At 40.4% G+C, this 27,233-nt stretch overlaps 1 protein-coding gene across 1 annotated transcript; it reads left to right on the forward strand.

Moving 5' to 3' along the window:
• The first annotated feature begins 10,988 nt into the window (after window positions 1-10,988).
• On the forward strand, window positions 10,989-12,726 carry LOC144823804 (uncharacterized). Its single transcript, XM_078682655.1, has 2 exons — window positions 10,989-11,772; window positions 12,638-12,726. Exons 1-2 carry the CDS (start codon window positions 10,989-10,991, stop codon window positions 12,724-12,726), a joined length of 873 nt encoding a protein of 290 aa, XP_078538781.1.
• Window positions 12,727-27,233: the final 14,507 nt, after the last annotated feature.

The raw sequence follows: 27,233 nt of genomic DNA on the forward strand, positions 1-27,233 counted from the left end.
CAAAAATATCAGCAACAAAAATGTTGACTACAAAAATATTTTACAAACATCAATATTGGCTGCAGAATATAGTTAGTAAAAATACTGAGCAAACGTTAAAAATAACCTATAATAACCAAAATACTCACTTCAACAATATTGATGGCAAAACTATTGAATTTACGTAGCAAAAGAAAGAGAGTAAACATAAAAACGTATATCCAAAAACACAGCAGGAAAATTGCATTTGTCAGGTAAATCTCAAATAATTTTTTTTAAAAAGCACAACAATTTATGGGAGCTTTTCATAAAAGGTAATGCCAAAAACAAGATCTACAGGTAAACTTCAAAAGCAGAATTATTGACAAAAGGGAAAAAGACAACCAATTAATAATGTATATAAATATAGAATATAAAGATGATAGTATTATTGATTTTGCAAAAATCCATTTTATTTTCCAGTAAGCTAAGAGATCAAAGTACCGCTTGTTCAAATGCAATAACTTTCCTAGGAATACTGTGAGGGTGTGGACAAAATGGTGACCTTCTAGATAGCCCTTTGGCTTCTTCGATCATCCCATCATATTTGTTAGCAAAAAAGGCCTTTAATCGGATGTATCTGAAAAACTTCAATGCTTCAAGTTTAGTGGAAACTAAAGTAAGTCCCAATTCAAGCACCAACACTTCGTCTTTCGTAAAACCTTTAGGGTATAAATTCACAATGGAGGTTTTTTTGTATTTTTGTAGAATTTGCGTTTTGTACGTATTTCCTATGGCTGATTCTTGTATCGTTCTCTGTTTTTTGGTTGGCCTCTGGCTAATAAGGAATTCTGCCTTTTATTGGTCTGATTAGAAGATCCTTCCCCTGAATCAGATTCTCAGGTAGATAGAATTTTTAAGAATTTGTAGAAATTGTACCAGGATGGAGGACTATTTTCTCACTGGTTCAATGCTAAAAGACAAAGTGAAGGAGAGAGGATATCCCCATAAACTTTTGAAACATTCATTGAAAAAAGCATGATATACGCCCCAGGAGTGTTTCTTAGTGAAAAAAAGTCTTAGAAATTGATTTGAGTATCGACTTTTTGTCCTCAAACATTTTCAAAAAGATTATTCACACTAATTGGCATTTGATCAGAAATTCCATAGTGGGATTGGATTTTATTTTATTTGCGATGAAGAAAAATGCAAGTTGAGGGAAACAACTTGTTCGAGCCCGCAGCTCACATAAGCACCAAATTGGAATTTGAAACCTATAGCGGACCAGCATAAATGTGGGACTTGCTTTTCATAAGGGCCCGATTCAATGGAAACGTGAAATTTTCGAAATGCAAAACTAAGAATGTTGTTTATGCGATTGTCTGCCTATGTGACAAAATATACATTGGCAAAACAAGGAAATCAAGCAAAGGATAGTCCAGCACAAATCTCGCATCTGGGCAAAAACTGTCTCAACTTCTTTAGTCTACCACTTTTCATTAAAGGACAGAGAATGATTGTAAATGGGCAGTCCTAGCTAAGCGTGATCAAGCCAAATTCAAGAGATGGAGATTTGGAGGAGAATTTTTTGCGAAAAAGCATATTTAATTCTGAAATTCAATATGGTATTTTGGGGCCTCAACAAAATGTCTGAGCTAAACCAACTACAAATGACGTGTAATTGTCCATTCATTAAATCACAGATGTTGCAAATTGTATAATTGTCCAACAAACAGCTGCCCTGCCTTGACTTCAGTCTATCAACTTTGCTCCTGCAAATACTGGCATTCAAGGGGTTTCCCATGCTCTACTCAATTACAATGGCTTACTCCACTCGATAAGCAACCAGTTCAGCCTGAACTGTGGCGAAAGCCTGGATTGCTGCCATTCGTTTCCATAACAAACTGAAAACAAGTAAGTTCCTCTCTTAAATGTGCACATATTTGCAGTTCCAAGGGATGTGTCTGTAACTCAAAGGCAATCGGCAGTCTTTGTCAGTGGATATTTAGAGCATCAATGTAGCGGCTTTGTCTCTACTCGCTGTTTGTAACAATGTTGCATGTTAGAGTAAAATGGACCAGCGAGGCACCAGCTGATCAATTTGAGGCATTCACCCCCCTGTACCCCTCTTGCCCCCCTCCCCCCCAGCATATACAGCTACAATGTTTCACCTTCTGTGTGTCCTGCCTGGAAAGATGGATTTCAATTCAGAACTGTGTTTAAAAAGAACAGAATTAAAGGTTTGTCTCCTGTCAATTATGTTACTTTAAGTACTGAAGCACCTGATTCATACATTTTACTTGAGACAAATGGCTATGCCCGGCCTTTCAGGAAAATATTGAAATCGACCTGCTCTAGTGTAATTTTTCCAGCCCATTTTGTTGTAAAAAAGAAAAGTGTGCAACATGTCAGGTGTGTACAGTAAATAATTTTCCAGTAAGTGGCGTAGACAAAAAACATTCGTTTTCACAAAAGCGGAGTCGCAGTCAAATAAATCTTGAAGCTGCTCTTTTTAAGGATAATCGAGATAATTTCATAATACCGTGCAAGTTCAGAAAAAAACACTTATTGATTTTGCAGCGTTTAAGAAGTTTTGAATTACAAGGAATCAGAAGTCTATCATCTAATACACCATATTTATTGCTATCCTCCAGACCCCAGCCAGACAGAGTCCTGAGGAGAACCCTAAAATCATAGGAGGTTCAAAACACGATGACGATACCCTTGGGGAGTGCCTTTAAATTGTATCATCTGGCCAGGGGCCAAACTCAATGAACCCCCAGGAGACATTAGTAAATAGAGGTTCACAAGAAGGACATTGGCAGTGATGGTTACCTCGGAACACGTCAAAATGTATTGACTGGCATTTTTTTAATTTAATGCACTAATATATTTCTTTAAAGCACACAAGTTTTTTTTTGAAGTATGATGGTTAATTTTTTCTTTCTTGTGTCCTTGTCCAGGGCTGTGGGGTTAAATCATTTACTCGTTTAAAATTTAAGTGGTCCCTTTTCATGGCATGTGTAAAGTCTATCATATGTGTTGAAATGATGATAGTTTTGTGATGAAATTCACGGGTCAAGATGAATTATTTTTCTTGTCTTTGATTTGAAAAAAGAAGTTGGTTAAATATTATAGCTATCTCTTGTTTATGTACAAAACTTTTACAAAGTTGGCATTTTCCTACCTTAGCCTTTTAGTGCCTGCAGCCTGTCTATGGGTTATATGACTGGGTGTAGCAGACAGCTGGGCTTTGTGTGTTCCTCCTAGACAGCCACATGCAATAGCTTAGATGTGCCTTAATGGGCCATTTTTGGCAGCATAGAAGGGCGAAGCTGGGCACAGCCCTAGTTACACTTGAATAGGCTGTGCCCTGCTGCCACATAAAGGGCTGCATACCCCCTGTAATTATCCTGGAGCAAGGACGGGTAAGGCAGGAAGCCTGTGGACGTCAAAGGGAAACTTCTAGAAGCTTGTCCCACTTCAAAGGAAGGCCCAGGTATGAATATTGGACCCCAGACTCGAACTCTTCACTGCACTTCTGGACCTGTGGATACTCTGCCAGGACGAAGAACTGCTGTGCGGCTGAAAGGATTCACTCTCTAAAGGTGTGCTGCGCTGAAGGACTGATGCCCTGCTGTGCTGACTCACTGCTCGTGCCCAACTGCCTGAGTGAGCAGGACTGCACCCACATCTGTTGAACCCAGCACCCCAAAGCGACTCCAAGGGCTGGTTGGTTGGCCTCATGATTTGAGACTCAGGGACAGAAGGATCCAAAAACCTTCGCCCTAGCACCTGGACTCCGCCATCTGTGAGTCTACCCTGCAAAGTGAAATAATGCATGTTCAACGCAAACCCTCACAACACTCTGCAAACTAGGATTTATGGTACTTTGTTCAATGAGGCTAACAGGGTCCCTGTACCAGTTCCCCACTCCATCGCAGTCATACAAAACTTGTGACTTTGTCCCGATTGGGCATGACCAGATATCCACAGTTGGTGCTCTATGCCTTTTCGAGCTGTTTGCACTGAATTCCTTAAAAATCTGCATACCTGCAGTTTTACTGATTGGATTTTTGTTGTTTTATTGTTGATGTATTTATTACATTTAATCTCTTTTTCTACATTGGTGTGGGATTCTCTTTGCGTTATGTTCCACTTTATTACTGTTTAAAGTGCTGCATAAACACTTTACACATTGTCTGTCAGTTACGCTTGAATGCTTTGTGCCAGCACACCGGAAGGTTGAGCACAGGACAATTTAGGGTTGGCCTGTGGCTCACCCTGACAAGGATTGTGGCTGCTGCTTGACCAGGGATCATACCCGGTCAACCAACAACCAATTTCTCACATTGGTGATCAGTGATGAGAATTAGGACTTGTGTATGTGAAGTGCATACAGTGATTTTGCATACACCTCCATCCCATATTTGAGAACAAATCAAGTTTAAATCCCCTCAATTAGCTTTTTTGCATTTTCTAAATTCTTTCTCACTGTTGTGCCTGAAACCACACTTTCAAGGATGGCTTGCCAACATGGATGCCTAAACTGTGGCCCAGCTCAAGGAGTTCTGCAAAGAGAAGGGACTTCCAGCCAAAAGCAACACCTGGAGCATGGATATTGGGGTACTGTCTGCCTACTGGTATGCATCTGTGAGTAAGTTAAAGTGAAGTGCTTCACAGATAGAGTCCATATCTGAGGAGAAGTGTTCCCATGGGCTAGTTGTTTTAAACAGCTGTAGTTCCTGATTTGTGTTTCGACTGTAGTGATGTTCAAGGATGGATGCGCCATGGATGTTCCTTTGGAAAAAATGTGGATGCGGAAACATTGTTTCTAAAATGTGTTCTTTTTTCCCTCTCTGCCTGTGGCTGATTATGTTCCTGTGATTTGGATATTATTTATAAGGACTTTAAATGTTTGTGATGTGTGCATGGATGTGTTTATTAGCAGGCTACGGTCTCTTCTACTTCTGAGTTGATTTTGGAGATGATCAAAATTCTTACTCTAGTTTTAACCTAATCAAATGATTTGAACCATAAATGTGTGGTCAGTCAAATGCACTATATTGTGCAGTAGAAGTTTGACAGTGCATTTTTCTAACTATGAATGCCCACAGGTTGGGATCTGAGATGGAAAAAGGCGACATTTTCCCTGCACGCTAGAAGGCATTTGGTGAAAATGGAAAATGTACCATGCTAATGACAGAAATGTGTACAGGGGCTTAACTAGAACCGAACTTAGGGGGGTGGAGGCTCACACTTCCAGCAATATGGAAGGACAAGCATTTCCATAAATGGGGCCAGAGCTATGCTTATAGCCAATATGAGAAAAAGAAGTGACAAACTATGCAATTTAAACATGCTAGACAACCCTGACATTAAATTAATCATGTTGTTGTAGAGTAGATTTGACACTGTTACTAGGCTACTCACAGTGATCTTTGAAAAGCAGAGTAAGTGAAATGACAACTAAAAAACAGCTTCTACAGATTTTAATCCAAAGCACCTAAGACAGGTTTTCGCAGAGATATCTCAAGACAACACCCTTTTTGCCAATTCACAGATTCCTTCTGTGGCAGAACAATTTGCTTGTGAAATAATTTTTCATTGCAAGTCCAATGCGCCTGACCAACTGGTGAGTGAAGGTACTATTTTAGTTTACCAAGTGGAATGTTGTAAACTATTCCTAGATGAGGCTGCCCTTATTTACATGGTTCAAAATATTAGGCTTAGTGGCAGGGCTTAACTTGAGCCAATGGTTGCAAGTGGAGCTAATTTTCATTAATTTATTTGGTCCTGCACTTATTTTTCCTCACCAGAGTTCGTTCCAGATCAAGAAAAAGAAAACACAAAAGGACGAAAGGAGAAGGAGAAAGATGAAAACATTGTTACAAAGGGAGAAAGCAAAGACTGAAAAAAACGGAACCTGAAAGAGTGAGACACAGGGGCAGTAAGTGCCTGGTGGTGGATGCGAGTGGACACAGTAGAATCATGTCCAAGAAGTCTTGGTATTTGGCTGTACTGACATTGGAAATTTCTGGGCATGGATTTCTGAGGAAAACTTTGGGCCCCACAATTTATTATTTTACAAATTAAGGACTGCTTAGTGGGTTACCTCACATTAAGTTGATGTGTGTTACTGGTAAGTCACTAGATCAATTCCCAAAAATCCCATTCCTTCTTCCTGAGATTAAATGTTTGCTAATGAGTTGCTGCCTGTAAATGCATTGACACACAGGCTAAACAAAAATCTAATATTGTTAGCATGCCAAATTGTGCAGTTCCCATAAATGTAACAACTTGAGCCATTTTCAGGCAGGAATGCACCAGGCTGCTATTAACAAGCTGGTGGCAAACAACACCTGTAAGGAGTATAATGGGCAAAGGTCTCAGCCTTGATGGAAGAGGGCAGTCTAGAATACAGATAACATGTTATCTTTTTAGGGTTGTTGGCACAATTCCAAGTCCCTTTTGATTTGAACAGAATCAAAGTAAGGGAGAGGTCAAGTAATAGGTGGGCTGAAACTCCATTTGACTCCATTGCAGTGTTTAAATGTGAAAGTCATTGCTGCTTTTGTTTCACAGTCATAGTAGAATATGCTTTGGTAATCTGAGAGAAGGTTTCTTTTTTCAATGAATGTAGATATTTGTCTTGAAGTCAATCTTTCATTCTTTTTACCTAGAAATAGTTCGTATTGGCTGGAAGTCTGAAGGAGTCCATTGTTTCGAAGCCCTCTTTGTTTTAGAGAGTTCTTTTGGAAAGGGACTTGTATCCAAGATGTTGTTGAGAACTCTGCCTGGATTAGCTGCAGAGCACGGTTATTCTTGCATGTATATTAGGAGTACATGGGATTGCCACTGGTTGTGATGGCCATCAAGCTTTTGCAGCCTTGACAAATATTGTGTGGCTAGGTGGCTAAAGGTGAGAAACTGTGGTTACATGAGTTCCTTTCTAGTGAATTGAACAGCACTGCTGGAATTGTGATAAGCAATGATTGTGCAATGGAAAGGGAAGCAGGGGTCCAAAATCAATTGGAGTGCTATAAATAATGCAGGCGTGCAAGACACACAGCAAGCTCAAGTGGTTAGGCTTTTGAATGTGCTACCAAGGCATCAGGATGTCCTAGGGTACTGCCACTTCAGGTAGTGTGGGTGAGGGACCCCTTTTTCTGTGAACTCTTCTAAGTTTTTGTTTTTGTGATCTGTAGACCCATCACCAGCTCTCCCTATTCAGATCTCCTGTCTCATTGTCAGGTCTCTTAATCACTTTCTGCTCTTTAGGTCATAATTCAGCTCTCCAGGACGTAGGGCAGGTTTCTCTGAGCCAAGGCAGGCATCAGGTCTCATGGTTTTCGCGGCTGCAGTCAGCTATGGCTGCAACTAACTCCTAGAGTGTTCTTCAGAAGAAAAAACAAAAAACATCCATCCTGCTCACCTTTTAAAGTTTGAGTGGTAGTTATTCCCGTAAGTGGGTGCTGTATGGACATGGGCAGTTATTGGAAAGAACATATATTTAGTTCAATAATTGTACATTGAAAGAGAAGAAAGACCAATTTACTATCCATGCAATGACACCTTAATGGAGCCCACTAAATATGTATGAGGTGAACAAATCATAAGAAAGTTCATATTAATATAGGAAAAATATGATGTTGCATGGATATGTTCTCTACTAGAAAGGATACATATTCCAACAGAACTGTGTGCTGTGCACTACTTAGCTCCATATAGTCGCTGTCATTCACTTACTAAGATTTCAATGGGAGTCAAAGGCACAATGCATGCACATGGGGGCTGTGCGAGTTTATTGGTAATAGATGCATGAAAAGAAAGAAGTGCAAACAATGCACTTTTGAATAAAACTCAGAGTGTTATAAAAACACTAAACTGCTTTTGGATAATGACCAATACGGATCACTGAAATAATATCGACTGACAGAATATCGATTAGCAAAAATATCGAGGAAAAAATATCGACAGACAAAATATCGAGTTTGTATCTACAAATAGGTAAGTACAAAAATATCGAGTACAAAATATCGTTTACAAAAATATAGTTTTAAAAAATATCGACTTTATTAAAAACAGTGTTAAATTAAATTAAAATTAAATATTAATTACTAAAATATACTTAAAAATACTTAAATTAACTTATAATAATTAAATAATTAATGAAAGTTATAAAAAAACAATTTTACAAACATATTTGTTCAAACATATATATATATATATATTAACATAATGTAATTAAATAATATCCAATATTATTACCGTACAATAGCATAAGTGTAAAAAATACTATTCCCAATCCACAGAGTGCAACTGTAGAGAAAGCGTTGGATAGCGTAGGGGTAAAAATTACTATTCCCACTCCAGTGGGTGCAACAGTGAGGAAAGCGTTGGATAGCATAGGGGTAAAAATTACTATTCCCACTCCAGTGAATGCAAGAGTAAGGAAAGTGTTGGATAGCGTAGGGGTAAAAAATACTATTCCCACTCCAGTGGGTACAACAGTAGGGAAAGCGTTGGATAGCGTAGGGGTAAAAATTACTATTGCCACTCCAAAGAGTGCAACAGTAGGGAAAGCGTTGGATAGCGTAGGGGTTTAAATTATTATTCCCACTCCAAAGAGTGCAACAGTAGAGAAAGCGTTGGATAGCGTAGAGGTAAAAATTAATATTCCCACTCCAGTGGGTGCAACAGTAGAGAAAACGTTGGATAGCGTAGGGGTAAAAATTACTATTCCCACTCCAAATAGTGCAACAGTAGGGAAAGCGTTGGATGGCGTAGGGGTTAAAATTACTATTCCCACTCCAGTGGGTGCAACAGTAGGGAAAGTGTTGGATAGCATAGAGGTCAAAAAATACTATTCCCACTCCAGTGGGTGCAACAGTAGGGAAAGCGTTGGATAGCGTAGGGGTTTAAATTACTATTCCCACTCCAAAGAGTGCAACAGTAGAGAAAGCGTAGGATAGCGTAGAGGTAAAAATTACTATTCCCACTCCAGTGGGTGCAACAGTAGGGAAAACGTTGGATAGCATAGGGGTAAAAATTACTATTCCCACTCCAAAGAGTGCAACAGTAGGGAAAGCGTTGGATAGCGTAGGGGTACAAAATTATTATTCCCACTCCAAAGAGTGCTACAGTAGGGAAAGAGTTGGATAGTGTAGAGGTAAAAATTACTATTCCCACTCCAGTGGGTGCAACGGTAGAGAAAGCGTTGGATAGCATAGGGGTTAAAATTACTATTCCCACTCCAAAGAGTGCAACAGTAGGGAACGCGTTGGATAGCGTAGAGGTAAAAATTACTATTCCCACTCCAGTGGGTGCAACAGTAGGGAAAGCGTTGGATAGCGTAGGGGTAAAAATTACTATTCCCACTCCAGTAGGTGCAACAGAAGGGAAATTAAATACTTCATATATTATTTCAATAAATATAAATTAATATATAAAAGTTACTTAAAATTCATTACAAATTTAATATAATATATTAATTAATCAATTAAAATTACAAATTAAAATTAATTATTACAATTATTTAACTATTAATAGAAATAAATTAGAAATTAACAATTAATAGTTTCACATTTAAAATTTAATTTACAATAAATTCTAATTAAATACAATTAAAAAACAGTTGTTTTATTTAATTAATTATAAATAAATTACTTCCCATCCTATTCCCCTATAAACCCACAACCCACTACAGCATTTTTTTATTAAATTAACATATTTAGCAATTAATCAATTAAATAAAATTAATTAGCAATTCTGATTTAATTATTTACCAATAAAAATTTAATTAACAATTAATTCTAAAACAATACCAATAAATATGTTAGCATATTTAATTAATTTTATGACAAGACCGGGGGCTCCTATTATGCTTTCTAATCTTGCATTTATTGCAATAGCAGCCAGAAAAGTGAAAAAACTACAGTTCCCAGAGGGCCAGCAGACAACTGGGCCATGGGAATGTGAAAAAACGAGAGTACATTAACCAATCAGTACCAAGTAAACATATAAGAGGCCATACTGACTACGCAGCTTCCTCTTTTCTTGCTGCTCGCAGTCAGATAAGTGCCTTTATCTATTCTTCTCAGTTTTTATACATATTTATTGGTGTTTCATTATTTATATTGTATATTTTTTCACCAGATTTTTCGCTTACTTTGCATTTCCTTATCGCGCTGCGGTGCACTCGCTCTTCGTGCTTCTCGCGCGTTATTATCCTTCGTTCTCCGCCTGTCAGCTGTTCCCACCCCCCTCTCTATTGTGCCGGTGGTTTCGCCCCGCTTGCTCTCGCGCTGCTCGCGCGCTCTGACCTCCGCTCCTCAGCGCTTGTCGAAGCCTCTGTCAGCTCGGCTTCGTGTTGCTGCTTTGCCACAGGCTGTATTTCCTCTCCTCAGACCCGCCCTGCTCACGCCCACAGTGCTGCCCGGCTGCTTAACCCTTTCCTGCCACTGTTTTCCTGGTTTTGCTGGTTGGAATGGAACGTGACAGTTCCTCGGAGAGGTTTCCTCCAAGGAGGATAGTGGTTCCTTCAAACAAGACCTCAGTAATTTTATCACTAATTCTGTGGAACATGCTGTTGAGTTAAACATGAAACGCATGTCAAAGACAATGGAACATTCAATGCTCAGCCTTATGTCCAAGGTTTTGGCCCAGTCTGCGGGGGATGGCAGAAAACGTAAGGTGGACCACTCTGCTTCTGTGCATTCTAATATAAAATCGTCACTTTTGATGAGCGAGTCCTTCTCGCATATGACTGAGGACGTTGTGCCTCCCAGGCCTCCTTTAAAGGAGGGGTTTGTTGGTACCGAGGGCAAAAAGAAACAAAAGTCTAAGCATGCAGAGTCGCCAATTAAAAAATTGGTAATTTCCACCGTCTTGGACACAGACGATGATATGGCTGACGCAGACGATTTGTTTGATGTTTTTGATGTGGCTGACCCCCCTTCCCCCCTTCCAAAATTCCTAAATCCGATTCTTTTACTTTTGATCCAGTTTTTGAATCAGAGGGTCTCCCTATGTTTGACCCTTCTTCCATTCGTCATCCTAATTCCACAGAATGGTTTCCCTCCCATCATGTGGGCAAATATATTTCGGCCCGTCTACGCCTTCCGCTGGAAACTGAAGTGCGGTCTAGACTCAAATCTGAATGCCCTAAACCTTCTCTACCTGAAAAGATCACACAAGTTCCCTCTATTGATCAGCCTCTCCTTACCTTTTTCTCAAAATTTGGTAAAGATCCCCGCAAAGGGGTTGACAAGGCATGGTCCTCCTGTCAGGACAAGGTTTTGGATGTGGTGGGTCCTTTGGCCCGCATTCTGGACATGGTGGAATCCGCCCGTCTTGAGGGTACTGACCTCTCTGCGGAGGACATTTCTATGTGGGCTCAACGAGCTTTCTGTCTAATAGGTAATGCCAATTCTGCCATTACCCACGAACGACGTAAGGGACTCTTGATTAAGCTGGACCCAAAACTGGCCAACCTCGCTCCTATGGATCCTGGTCCCAAAGCCAATGGTCTTCTCTTTGGCGATAACTTGGTCCGCGACCTTAGCAGGTTTGTCTCTACCTTTGCCTCCCTGGACAAGGCACAACAATCTATCAAAAAAGTCTTTGCTCCTCGTGTTTTTGGACGGGCCGGACGAGGCAGGGGTCGCTCTTCCGGCCGTCCCTACAATCAAGGCTCCAGAGGCTCCTTCAATGACACCCAAGACTACAAGCCCCAATTCTACCCTCAGCGGGTCCGTGGCTTCAGAGGTAGAGGACAGAAAACCTATCATAATGCCAATTCTAATCAACAAGGTAAGCCCTTCTTCTTCCCCTCCCGTAGGGGGCCGTCTAAGATTGTTCCTGTCAAAATGGCGCTCCATAAGTTCAGATCCTTGGGTTCTCAACACTGTTCAGGGTTATCTCATAGAGTTCTCTTCTCCTCCTCTTCAAACCTCCTTTCCCCCCCTCTAGTTTTCTCCTCCCATATGGCCACTCTAATCTCAGACGAGATTCTTACTCTTCTCCAAAAACAGGCCATTCAGATTTTTCCCTTCGACTCCTCCGGCTTTCTAAGCTCCATTTTTCTAGTTCAAAAGAAAAACAAGAAACTGCGTCCTGTCATCAACCTCAAGTGGTTCAACCAGTTTGTAATTTATCGCCACTTCAAAATGGAGACTATTCTCCATTTACGAGACACCCTTCGCCCGAGGGATTGGATGGTTCGTTTGGACCTTCAGGACGCATATCTCACTATCCCTATTCATCAGTCCCATTGGAAGTTTCTTCAATTTCAGTGGTCAGGAGTGACCTATTGTTTTACCTCTCTCCCCTTTGGTCTTTCTTCTGCTCCATGGTGCTTCACAAAACTCTTGAAGCCAGTGGTTGCCTTTCTCCGCTCTCTCGGAATCAGACTTATCATCTATCTAGACGATATTTTGATCCTGAATTCCGACAGACCTTCTCTTCTGTCCGATCTTCAAACGACTCAGTCTCTTCTTCTGGATTTGGGTTTTCTCATCAATGCGGAGAAGTCCTCCTTGATCCCGTCACAGAACATGGAATTTCTTGGGTTCCTTGTAGACTCGGTGGCCGCTTCCCTCCTCCTTCCTCTTTCCAAAGTCTCCAGAATCAAAGCGGAGATTGCCGCCGTTCTTCAGTCGACCCTTCTGTCCCTCAGGTCTCTCGCCAGGATCGTCGGCCTTCTTTCCTCCTCCATACAGGCCATATTTCCAGGCCCTCTCCATTATCGCGCTCTTCAGCGCCTAAAAATCAGACGTCTTCGTCAGGGCCTTGCCTACGCAGATCTCATCGCCCTAGACCAAGAGTCTCGCACCGAGCTTCAATGGTGGATAGACCATTTAGATGCGTGGAACGGACGCACTATCTTCGCTACTGCCCCGGATCTTGTATTAGAATCAGATGCAAGCCTGTCGGGTTGGGGCGCCCGATGTGGACCAATCTCGACTGGAGGTACATGGTACGCAGAGGAGTCCAAGTTGCACAACAACTGTTTAGAGATGCTTGCAGGTTCCTTTGCGATCCAAAGCCTTTCCAAAGACAGAATCAAATGTTCCATTCTTCTCCGCATGGACAATGTTTCTGCGGTTCGCTATATCAATCATCTCGGCGGGATCAGGTCCAAGCCTCTAGCGGATTTAGCGAAAAGTCTATGGGAATTCTGCCTCTCTCATCATTTCTCCCTTACAGCGGAGTATCTTCCCGGAAATCTCAATCTGGTAGCGGACTGGCACTCCAGGTTTCTCCACGATTCCAGCGATTGGAAGCTTTGTCCCTCAGTTTTCCTCTCTCTTTCACGCAAATGGGGTCCTTTTTCTATAGATCTTTTTGCTTCTTTCAACTGTCAATTACCCCAGTTTTTCAGTTGGCGGCCGGATCCTCTGGCACTCGCTACAGATGCATTCCTTCAGGACTGGTCTCTGCACCTCAATTATGCGTTTCCTCCCTTTCTGATGATCAGCAGAGTTCTGTCTCAAGCTCGTCGCCAGGCCACTTCTCTGGTGCTGATTGCCCCCTTCTGGCAGGCTCAAATCTGGTTTCCCTCTTTGTTGGAGATGGCAACAGACTTTCCTGTTCTAATTCCTTCTTTCGACGACCTGCTTCTCAATCCCCAGGGCCTTCGCCACAGCCTCATTCTGGACAACTCCTTGACTCTGTCGGCCTGGAAAGTTTCCGGCCTTCCCCTCCTGACATCCTCATTTCGCAGGAAGCTGCTCTCTTCATTGACCAGGCCTGGGCCCCTGGGACTTCCAAAGCATACAGATCCGCCTGGTCTCTTTGGGCAAGCTGGTGTTTGGAAAGGGATATCGATCCCCTTTCAGCCCCTCTAAATTTTATAATCAATTTTCTGGCTTCTGAGGCCAGCTCTGGTAAGGCCTACCGTACCATCAACCTTTATCGCTCTGCGATTTCCCTCAACCATGTACAAATTGATGGCAAACCTGTTGGGGCTCATCCCCTGATCTGTCGCCTCCTCAAGGGCGTTCACTGTGCTAAACCTCCATTGGCTAAGTATAACTTTTTATGGGATGTTTCCGTTGTTTATTTTATTTATTTGTGTATTTTATAAAGCGCGCAGCGACCCCAACGGGGCATCCCGGCGCTGAAACTCTGACGACAGGAGGCAATGGGACGAGGAACCAAACTAGGAGGAAAAGAGATGAGTTTTCAGGGATTTGCGGAATGTTGGTTCTGCTTGGCAGGTGCGGAGGGCAAGCGGGAGCTTGTTCCAGTGCTGAGTGGCACAGACCTCAAAGGTTTTTCCACCTGCACGGGAACGTTTAAATCGGGGGGTTTCCAGGAAAAGTAGGGAGTTGGAGCGTAGTGCCCTGGGTTTGACGTATGGACGTAGTGTGTTTTTCAGATGGGCCGACCCGTTGCCTTTAGATGCACGGAAGGCCAGCGTCATAGCTTTGAAGACGCATCTTTTCGTGATGGGTAGCCAATGAAGTTTACGGAGATGTGGAGAGATATGTTGTCTGGCAGGGATTCTCTCCACCAGCCGAGCAGCGGCATTTTGGACCGTCTGTAGTTTGTGACACAGGCCGGCTGTAATACCATGGTAGAGGGCATTGGCATAGTCAAGATGGGAAATGATGAGTGCCTGGATCACAGTCTTACGGCAGTCCACCGGCAAATAGTTAATGAGCCGTTTAATTGTTCTAATTTTAACGAAGCAGGAGGCTGCGACTGTTTGTACCTGGGAGTTGAAGCTGAGATGGTTATCCCAGCGTACTCCTAGGTCTCTCACCGAGTCTTTGGGCGTAGGGACTTGCCACAGGTCTTCAGGCCACCACAAGCTAGAGTCCAGGGGAGATGGGGAATTAAAAAACAGGATCTCCGTTTTTCCTGCGTTGAGACGGAGGGAATTGGCATCCATCCAATTAGAGATATCTCTAAGGCAGGATTTCAGTGGATCAAAAGCAGAAGCGGAGGGGGTGTCAAACGTAAAAAGAAGCTGAATGTCATCAGCATAGGATGTGGACTTAATCCCAGTCTGAGCAATCAGTTTGGCCAGAGGGGTAAAATAAACATTAAACAAAAGCGGGCTGAGGGAAGAGCCTTGTGGGACTCCCCATTTGAGCGGTCTAGCAGAGGAAGTGAAAGGGGGGGTAAAAACTTGTTGTGAACGGTCGGTCAGGTAGGAAGACAGCCATTTCAGCACAGAGCCGCCCAACCCTAAGTCCTCCAGCCTTCTCAGCAAGATCTTGTGAGAGACGGTGTCAAATGCTGCTGAGAGATCCAGCAGCACTAACACCGCCCTCGACTCTCGGTCAAGCGTTCTTAAACTGTTCATGAATTGGCCTGTTAATTCTAACTTATCTTTAAAAATTTTATCTGCCAAGCTAACTATGTTGCTTTGTTTAATTTCTATCAAAAGAGTTTCTGATGTTAGAGCTTTAGATATTTCTTCTAGACAATTTTCCCCTACAGGTGTTCTGTTCCAGATTCGCAGGAGAACTAAAACTAATTTGGATTCAGTGTTTTATCCTTATTTTCCTGACCAACCACAACTTTGTGTGGGACAATGTTTGAAAGTGTATGAGATCCAGTAATGAATTATTTCATACACCACTCAGAATACGCTCCACTAGAAATGGAGGAAGGCCCTTCTCCTTTCTTGCACCTGCCTCTTGGAAAAAACTGCTCTCAAACTTACGCAGAATCACAGATCACAACTGCTTTCGCAGGAAATTAAAGACATGGCTGTTCGGCAACTAAACAAGGAAGTTTCTCAGAGCTGTCTGCAAGCACCATGAGACTTCAGAGTGACTTGTGCACTGAATAAATGTCCCTGATTTGATTTGATTTAATTCTACACTCATTTACTTTTCCAATCCTACTAGGCCCTTCACGATTAAATGCTCAATTCTAATGCACAGTACCACAGAGGCAGTGACCCTCTGATGAATCTTTCTCCACCAATAGGAGGGATGGACATTAGGATGTCTAAACTGACTGTTAGCCGCCCAATGAGGACCATTAATTGACAGACAACTCACAAATTTAAAAAAATTAATTTAGATACACCACTCTCAGGGCCATATTGCAAGTATAAATAATAGCAACTGGAAGTCCCAGACTCCTAAAGAAGTTCAGATGAGTAAGAATTATACTTACCAATAACTCTGCAGGCACTACACAGAATAAGAGAGGTTACACCTAATGGTCTGTCATTCTTTCTACAATGCATTTAGATCATCAACACAATCAAATAATGAATCAACAAGACTCAATAATAGACTTAGGCAGATTTGGAATAAAACTAATTATTGTATTAGAGATGCAAAGTTCATCATAATCAGCACTTGCTTAACCAGCTGAGTTAAACAGTTGTAATTACAATGGCAAGCCTTTATACAGGTGTTTCAAATTGAAAATACCCACAGAATTACAGTGTCTGACTGCGGTATAGGCAGAAGGAAAATTTGTAGACTGAGATCTCAATTTCATTAGGAGATGGAAAGGATTCAGTTAGAGACTACTAAGGGTGAGTTGATAAGTAAAGCATGAATAAGATCTAAGAAAGGTTCAGCATAAAAACTCAGTGATCAACTGTAACATTGACCAAGGAGTCTAAACTTAGCAAAAGTACAAAAATCGAATCGCATCTTAGTCCGTAATGCAATGTAGCATCCTTCAGAAAGCATCTCAAAAGCAAAGTCTGTAAGCTGTCTGCGTAAAAGCAAATTGTCACTATGTGTGTACATGGGTGTTGCCCTTCCTTTAGGGTTTCTTCTTTTATAAGTTCTTTGGCAAGTCCTAGTGGCATAGCAGCAAACCATCATCGAAAGATAGTTTATGGTCACATCATGATAAAGGGAAATACAAAGTTACGGTTTATGGTCATAGCAAAAATGATATTCCTACAGGAACATTTTCCTGTGAACATTTGAAAAAGAAATAAATTATGTCAAGGGACTTTTGTGTATAGAACAAACAAATTACATTACATCTTGCCAAACAATGGTCTTTTGTATTCAGTCAGGGGAAAAGGTCAATACTATTGAAAAAGCACCTTGAAAAGAAGGCCTTTAAGTTTGCATTGCATAGTTGAATGAAATTTACTTTAATTATACCTTAATTGTAATGAATTTAAATCAATTCGCATATAATGTGTAAACTTTCACAAATTCTATTACATGAAATGTCTAATGTTCAAAATATCCTACTACCATACATTTTTCACATTAATCTCATAAATGCACATTTTCAAAGTTCAAAATTCGATTCTCATTTGAATGTTTTCATATTCTATACCATCTGTAATATCATTCTGCAAAATATCAAGTTTAAATTTAATACATATTTGTGCAACAATTTTCTAAATGATGAATATTAACAATAGGCACCATGTTACTAAGCCACTTCATTCTAGCACAAACCTCTATTTATAAGCATGTTTCATTAATGCAACTTCATTTCTAAGTATTTGTTATTTTACATATGTTTTCTTCATCTCATTTTTTAAAAGCACACTTTTGCAATGCTTCTACTACACTTGTTTCTATTTCATGTACCCCTATCTAAAATGTCAACCTTTTCATGTGCTCTGCCTATAAATGTGTCATGTATTAGAATTCTCAAAATCTCACTTCATCAAGCCCCCCTCAGGTGGTGAATCAAGCCATCATACTATCTCTCTCATCAGATTTTATCACTGGTTTGGGTGTGTTGTCTTCAACCTCTTTCTTCTGCTTTCTTCCAAACTTTTATTTCATCATTTCTGCATTTTCCAACTCATGATCAGCTCTTGTTCTTTTCCCTCCACAAGTCTTATTCTCTTGGTATCTTCAAACTGTGATCAATAATATAATCAGCAATATGCACAAAAAGATCATCATTACTGGTCTCAAAATAGGAATCACCAATCCATTTCCTAGGTTTACCAACAAATTGGTACCACTTGATAATCCTTTACTGATGGTTTCCCAAACACCATCTGCTTTTAATTCTCTCAGCTCTTTGTGTAAGCCAGAAATATATTTAATATAGCCTTCCATGTCTTTACTTCTTTCAGATATATAAGCACTGAATTGTTGAACTTTCAATAATCGGCAAACTCCACCCTCCTTCGTGAGAAGGATGGCAAGGGAAAGTCAATTTTGAATCATCAGCAATTGTATCGATATCATCTCCTCATTTACAACCGAAACATAATAGACAACTTTCTAATTTTCTGAGAATTTAAGGCTACTCCTACTGAAGGTATTAGAAATCCAAATATATCACCTACAATTTCACTTGCTCTTGCACTTCTCTTTGCTCTCTCATGATATTTTATTAGTTCATCTTTTAATTTTTTATCATGATACATTTTGGGAAACATTATTCCCATACTGCAACTTCCATTTTTTTTTAAAACAATTTTTATTAGTTTTAAACAATCAGTTACAAAAGATCATTGCATCCTTACCCATGTACCACTGCCCGACTTTCGGACCCATATTCTCTTAACCTTGTGTTATCCTCATTGTCACATAGCATTATTCGACAGTATACCATTGTAACATCTTCTTTATACTACTCCTAAATCCCTCTCCAGACCCTCCACTAACCCTCCCCCCGGTGTGTCACACTTTAAGCACCAGGTCAAACCGTATTTTGCATTTGTGCTGCAATGTAGCCATTTCTAATGTGTACCTGTAAGGGGTTTTGCAATGCCTAGAAGTCTCCTCCTATTTCTCTTCCTGATTGAGATCAGCTAGCGCTTGCACCATCACTTCGCAGGCGTTCGCGGTTTAAAGTGCCTTCTCATTCCTCGAACGTTTCGCCTGTTGAAATCTGAGTGTACTCTCACTGCTGGCCCATTTTTGCATCTCAGCTTTCCATTCCATACTGCATCTTCCATGCCATTTTTTTAGTAACTTATAATAAGCACTCTTCCCACAGACATGATATATTCCAGAGAAAAGAGGATCTACACCTTCTAAATATCTACCCCAGTTCTTATGCATTTCAAATGTATGCTCACACTAACTCCTACAAAATCTACATTTACATTTGATTTATTTCTGCATATTCAAAGTTTACTTTGCCAATCTAAAGCTAATGAAGCCACTCCAGCGGATCCAGAACACCTCAGCACGACTCATCCTGGACATCCCCCGCCGAAGCCACATCTCCGGACACCTGAGAGACCTTCACTGGCTCCAAGTCAACAAGAGAATCACCTTCCGGCTCCTCACCCACGCACACAAAGCCCTACACAACCAAGGCCCAGGATACCTCAACAGCCGCCTCAACTTCTACGCTCCCAAACGCCAGCTTCGATCGACCAGCCACGCCCTCGCCGCCGTCCCCAGCATCCGAAGAGCCACCACAGGAGGATGGTCCTTCTCCTACCTGGCCGCCAAGACCTGGAACTCCCTTCCGACCCACCTCCGCCTGACCCAAGACCACCTCGCCTTCAGGAAACAGCTCAAGACCTGGCTGTTCGAGCAGTAGCGGACCCCCTCCCCCCAGCGCCTTGAGACCCTCCGGGTGAGTAGTGCGCTATTCAAATGCTTTGATTGATTGATTGATTGATTCCTTTCAAACTTGTGTTACATACATTCTATGCAACATGCTTAGGACAGCAGCAGGTGAGGAAGCAGGTGGATGACCTTGATGAAAGTGTGACAATAGGCACCACACCCACTGGGATCCTGTTGCATAAAATGTATTGCAACTATAACATTCAACTTCAAGGGTAAACTTTGTTTCAAATTCACCCCTTTCCAGGCACAAATAGGGGGTGTGGTTTTCATTGCACATGTTCAGGGTTGCTACCAGCCCTAACAGCATTGGTCCTGAAGAAGACCGACTTACACACATGAATTCGCTGAAATATGTAGACCATTCCTGGATGTGTGGGATAATGTTTCTCTGTTACATCCACTACTGTTTTTACTCCTGCCCCATGAATTCATTATTAAATGTATCCTGATCAGGACGAGTATCCTGGACGTAGTTTTAATATAACACATTTGCAAAATTCACTTTGCCACTAAAACAAATTCCGATCTGCTGAAATCAGGTGTCGCAGCACATCTAGCAGGCAATCTGCCCCCTGGGTGGAAATCCGATGATGAAGCATGCCACCAATTAGGTTGGTGGGTGAGGGTTCTTAAAAAACGAATGTTTTTTTTCCAGAGAGCCTACTATATATCCACACTGGATGCTAGTTTAATGATATGTGGCCATATGTATCATGCCCAAATGCGTTCGCAAACGCCGAAATTCACAGAATTTCGTCGTTTGCGAACGCATTTTCAAAAAATGGTATGTTTCACACAAATATGCATGCAAAATAAGGAATCACAAAATTTGCGATTCCCTATTTTGCAATTACATTTAAGGAATCGCCAATTTTGCGATTCCTTAAATGCAATGTATGAAGCTAAAAAAAATTGCTAATTGTCCCTAAGGAATCGCAAATTACCACCAACTTCAAGTTGGTGGTAATTTGCGAATTTCTTGAAAAATGCCCATTTTTTAAAGTGCCATGTGACGCACATACATGCCCTTAGGGCATGTATGTGCACCACATGTGCACCCATGCTTATTTCAGGGGTGCAACAGGGTGTCCTTTGGACACCCCTGCACCCTTGAAATTATTCCCAATTTGCGATTAGCTAATTGCGAATCACAAATTCAGAATAAATTCCCATTCCTTTCTATGGGCCTCCCGGCCCATAGAAAGGAATGGGAAAGTATTCCTTAATTGCGAATTCGCAATTTGCGAATTCGCAATTAAGGAATATCAAGAAATCGCTAAAAAGTTGCAATTTTCTTGATACATACCAATTAGCAATTCTGAAATAGCGATTTCTTAAAAATCGCTATTACAGAATCGCTAATTGGTACCTTGATACATATGGCCCAAGGTAGTTAGCTCATTCTTGCTGTTTGCTATAAGTTATTTCTAAGTGCATTGTCGATCTAAATATGTAACCCATAGTCTCAATGGTTGAAACTTCAGGATGCAGATTTAAATGTTTAAGCACCGTAATTTCAGTAAAGATTCAATCTTGATTTGAGAAATAGTACATTAATTGATACGTACCGTAAAATACACTAGCTGGCACACTGCAAGACATTCCATATGTCAGTGGTAAGTTGTGCTATGTCACATCCTCAGCAATTGATGAAGGTATTTGCATACAAATGTAACAATCACCAACATCTATAGTATTAGTGCATTCATTTAGTAACACAACATAAACATTCGACCTAAAATCTATTTTCAATGAACCATTATGGAAAAATTGACATAATTCATGTTAACTAAATCAGAAATGTTTCTGTGTGTTGCTTTGACAGAAATAGTAAGCTTTAAATGTTTCACAGAAACATAATGTTGAACATTTAGGAGAATAAGCATTGCAACTAATATCAAAACAATAAAAGAAAGAATTGCAATATATACACGTTTGCGTTTGGAAGTGATTTCAGAATCGGACCTTTAACTAAAGAAAAAGAAAAAGAAATGGCAGCAATGGTTTGAGCAATTTTAGCAAGAGTCTCTGTTCCAAAGAAAACTATGGCAAACGTAAAAGTCTTCTCAAGAAAGAAGAAACTCTCATATCAACTTTATTGATGAATAAATCCAAAATTAAAGGTGTCAGTCCATTGGTTGGTTGTACATACAAATTGAAATCTCATGTGCATACTAGTTACCAACTGTAACATTGTCAGCACCTTGATGATGGGCAACACAACTTTAGTCAATCCAATATGTTTACCTGTAAAGTCCCAGACTTCAGGCAGAACTGTCTCTCTCAAATCTTCAGGCAAATCCTCACACATCAGGAAGGGATACATTCCAACACCGGTTATCTGTTGGGCACGTTTAAAAACCACATTCTCATTATTTGTATGGAATCAATTCCTCTGGGTGTGCAATAAATTGAACATTTCAGTTTACAAAGTAAATCACATCCAAGCAAATTTACTGGACTTGTATCACACACCATAAACTGATGATGATTTTCATAGGATCTAATTTTAACGGTCTTTGGTTCTGAAATTGAAGTTGACATATTTCTGTAACTCCTACAACTTGAATACTTTCTCCTGAGACAGGTAGGTTTGGAACCTCTGCTATTCTTACTTTAGAGCTTGCAGCACCAGTGTCGACAAGGAATGATGTAGTATTACCAGTCACTTCTCTGTCCACATAGGGATTGCATTGGTCTACCTCTAAGGCTGTGCCAAGCACACAGTCCTCCTCCCCCATCAGGCACCATCATGGGAACAGGTCTTAATCATTGTAATTCCGATCAATCAAATTCTACTGAGCTACATTCTGATTCTGGTAAGAATTCTGATTTGCTTAGTATCTTTGTACCTGAACATTCTGTTGTGGCATTGGAGCTTGCAGCATTTGCATTTGCTATGTTAGATTTAAATTTTGCATTCTCTGTCCTTGCATCTGTTGAGCTGTCAAGTGTTATTCACTTGAGACTGCACATAATCCACATTCTGCATCTGATTTCCCATGTTATTCGAAACAGTCTTACACTCGCATTGCCAATGTCACAGCTTACTGCAAGCATGACACGGATTTGTCTTTTTAAAAAATTGACACCACAATACCTGTTTTAGGATTCACTAAACCCCCACAACCTCTACCTTGCAGCGAGAAATTCTGCTGTTGTAATCCATTAACACCCTGCATCATTGGAACCTGATGAACACCTCTCTGTGTCTGTCCTGTATTTTCGGATTCTGCCCTTTCGGCATCACTTTTATCTGTGTAAGCATTATTTTTTACTTGAATTTCTTGTGCTCCAAATCAATATCATTTGCACAATATTTGGCAAAATGGAATAGTTCCTCCATAGATTTACTCAGCCAACAGGGTATCTCAGGTCTCAAACCCATGACAAATTTATGAACAAATGTTCCTACATCTCTCTCTAATAGTGTCTGATCCAATATACTGTATCTATGCTAATCTCTCATAAGAAATGTACTGACTTTTTCAGCTCTTGGGTTGTTCTGTCAATCCGCATCCAATCAATCTCTTCAGGAGAGGCCTTAGTCTTCAGGTGAGTTTTAGCCTAATGATATTTCCTCAATACCTCTGGAGATGGGGCACCTTCTTTAGTATCTCTTTGATGTTCTCCCCCTGGCCAATCTACAGCAATCTTACATTCAGCCCACAAATCTGCTGAAACCACAATTTCAAATAGCGTATTCAGATCAATCTACAAAACCTTGAACATTTTCACATGGATTTTCTTTACCATTTGACTGGGTTTTCTCTGAACCTAGGGAAATAACTTGTAAATGACAAAATGTCATATCTATTCCATGGTACAGCTCTCATGGGGAGTAACTGTGTATCCCCTACTCTATCCACCTGTAAGATCATGTGGTTTCTGCTCTCAAACTTGCTTCACCTGTTCTTCAATGACATCTACCTTCCCATTTTTCTCTGTCTTCCCATTTTCTAATTAATGCCATCTGTAGATTCCTTCCAGGAGCTCTCATATTTTCAATGTCCTTATCAGAAAAATCAATCCTGTAAGTTTTATGTAAAATAGTTGACTCTCTAATGTCTCCACCATATTTTTAAGCCAATCCAAATAATTTTTCAGAAAGCCACATTTGCTCGTTGTGTGATACTTTTAGAGAGGAACATTATTCCATCTTCTTGATAAGTCTCTAATCTTGAAGAGCTAGGTGACCCTTTAATCATTTATTTTAATCCAACTGTTAATCGACTTGTGGTAGTTTAGCAAATCATTAATTTAAGCATTAGCAGAAGACATCCAGTTTTTTTACCTATATTGCTCATTTTACGGAATCCATTTTGTCTTTCTGTAGGCCATTTTGTATGCCATGTGCTCTGTCCTACCTTCCTATCAACTGCTCTTGAAAACTGCCTAGAGACAAGATATGTTTAGTCTCCTCTACTTTGCACATGCTCAAAAGAGCATACAGCTGTCCCTAGCATGTAACTATCAGGATGTGTTTACTCCAACTAGCTAACTGTTAGCTCCTCCCACTTGTCGACTGTGCATTTTCTGTATGACCTTGTATGTGCCTAAGAACAGCAGCTTGTACATGTACCGCCTTCTTTTGAGCCCCTGTGTGGGTATAAAAGGACTCAGCTCCTTCCAGTCAGTGTGCTACCTCATACTATACCGAAGGGTGTTGTGTGAATGTAGTTCCACCTCATGAGGTTTAATAAACTCTGTCATTTGTATTCCAGTTTCTGTGCCAACTTCTTACTAGTGGTCTAAGGACTCTGAGCAGAGAAGGGCGAATCCCTTGCACTAGTAGGCCTGGCTGGGGCTTGCTACTACAGACTCACATCCATGAGTGGTTTAATCAGCCGGATTGAATTTTGAGCTGAACTTGGGCCTGCAACTGAATCTAAATTATCGACAGGACTGTTAACCAAAAGCTGAAACAGGACTTTATAGGGGAAACTGGTACTGAAACTGGAACCACTGCAGAAGCTTTGATGTTCTCCTTTCTCTTGCCCTTGTCATCTTTCTCACCCTCTAACACCAGATACAATCTTGTTACTTGCCTCACGTCTGCTCTTCACATTTTCTGTTAGGTACCCCATCTAACTTCTGCGTAATGATCCATCATTCCCATGTACCTCCCTTGGTATTTCTCCTTATCTTTCTGATGAATAACATGCTGCCAGGTATTTCACGCCTCAATTACAGTGGCTCTAACAGGATCTTTCATTTCATAAAGTCTCCTTAGATTTTCCAAAATCCTAAAATTAAATGTGCCATCGCGAGGGAACTGTAATTCCTTCTCTTTTTTAGTATGTGTGTGCCAAAACTGGATCAACGGACATGGATGTAATCCTTTGTCTGTCATGACAATATCTCCTGGTGGACCCAGAGGCGATACTTCTACCTTCGTTTTAGCAAATGCAGTCTCATGTTTCTTTACCAATTTTTGCAAAGCTTGGGGATCTTTCATCTTTATTCAATTTTGTATTCACAATCAGTTTCTGTAAATTCAAGAAATGTTCTTCCCCCACAATCCACTTGTTCTGTAATTTCAAACAATAACAGCGCAACTCTTATGACGTAGTCAACCAATCTCAGCTCGACTTCATAACAACCGACCAATCACAGCACAACGCTCTGTGATGTAAATCTCACTCCTTGCAGCAGTTTGCCCTCTTTCACAATTTCCCCTAGGCATTTTTTTCAAAATACCAATACAATGCAAGCAACAAATATACTGTCGGCTCCACTAAAGGATATCCGTACTCTCGACGGAAACTACATTTTCTAAACTCTTTCACCATGATGAAATCTCGACCAGCGGGATTCCACACTTAATTGATGTAATTAGTCCCTGTTTACTAGAGACCAATCAGACCATTTGTTTCGCATTAACACACCAGAAAACCCTTACCAAAGTGTTGTTGATGACATCTCACAATTAATACCATAAACCAGCAGACAACTTTCTCAGTGCCTTCTACACTAAGACAACCTATGGGCAAATATCTCGCGATCTTAGGCCATGGCGAACCCATATACAACTTCACCTTTGCAATAAAGCACCACACTCATACATCTACTTTAACAGTGTGGACTTTTACCACTTCATTCCTCTCAACAACACACAGCCATTTGAAAAAAAGCACAATCTTTAGAAAAACAAATAATAACACGCATCCCTGTTGATGCTTGCACTCCTTTGCTGCTACTGGATGACTCTAACCAGAATAATACTCCATCCGTCAATCCATCTTCTTGCTGAACAAACTATTGTGTGCTCTTTGGGATTAGACTAAGAACTATTTTAGGCACCCTAAATTCCCACTTCTCTAGGCAGAGCCATCCCCTGCTGCCACATTTGATCAAATGAAGCTTTTTTACTACTACTTACACTTTTGGTTCTGTTTGCTAATTATTCTACACTAATTTACTCCCCTAGGCCCTTTATGATTAGATGCTCAATTCAAATTAATTTACCATAGAAGCAATGCTCCTCTGATTAAGCTTTCTCCACTGATAGGAGGGGGGATTAGGATGTCTAAACTCACTGTTAGCTGCCCAATGAGGATCATTAATTGACAGCTAACTCACAAGCTAGAAAACAAATTTAGATGCACCCCTCTCAAGACCATATTGTAAATATGAATAATAATAAAGAATAGCAAATGGAAGTCCCAACCTATTGTAGAAGTTGAGACAAATACGAATTACACATACCAATAACTCTGCAGGCGCTACACAGAACAAGAGAAGCAATAATCGATATTCGGTCAGGGCTTGCTGGTTCTTTCTACAATGCATTTAAATTAGCAATACAATCAAATAACGAATCAAAAAGACTCAATAATAGACTCAGGCAGATTTTGATTAAAATTGATTATTGTATTAGAGATGCAAAGTTCGTCACAATCAGCAATTGCTTAAGTGTCTCAGTAAGATATATATTAGTTATAATAACAATGTCAAACATTTAAGCAGGCATTTCGAAACAAAAATAGCCACAGAATTAGAATCTGACTGCTAAATAAGCAGAAGAAAAATTAGTAAACTAACAGCTCAATTTCTAAGCGAATGGAAAGAATTCAGTTTGATTCCCTGAAGGGTGAGTCCATAAGTAAAGCGCGAATAAGATCTAAGAAGTAAGCAAACGTTCAAAAATCAAATAGCATCATAGTCCATAATGCAATGTAGCATGCTTCGGGAAGCATCTCTAGATGAAAGTCTGTAAACTGTCTGTGTAAAATGCACAATGGTGTCACTCAGTCAGTGTATCTTTATTTCGGCAAGCTGCCATGAAAATCATATAACACATAACATGAATACATTTTATTATAAAAGACAATAATGGTCGTTAAAACTAATAAAATATTAAATTTTTCTAACATTCAGAAAAGAGTATAATTCTCATTTAAAACAAGGCCTTAGTTAAAATGTACATGCTCATAATGGCAAGTGTCTATCGTGATGAGTTTTGGCAAACATTCCATTGCTGACCGATTTCACCTAATCTCTACCAGGGGAAACAAAGGAATCAGAGAGGTGTACTTCTTGTACCTTAAGGAAGTGGGCAAAATAAAATAAAGTGACGTGCTTTGTTTGGTGGCATTATCACAATGACATTGTGGGAATTCCCATTGTCAAGGGCATTGCAACGGAAATGCAACTTTAACGTGAATTAAGTTAAATCTGAAGGATGTTAAGAGGAGCTGATGATTTTCATTCTCAAACCATCCCAAATGGTTCAATACATTTAACTGTAGAGATTTGCAAGGAATATTCAACTGT

Source organism: Lissotriton helveticus, chromosome 3_1 (assembly GCF_964261635.1).
Source record: "Lissotriton helveticus chromosome 3_1, aLisHel1.1, whole genome shotgun sequence".
NCBI lineage: Eukaryota > Metazoa > Chordata > Amphibia > Caudata > Salamandridae > Lissotriton > Lissotriton helveticus.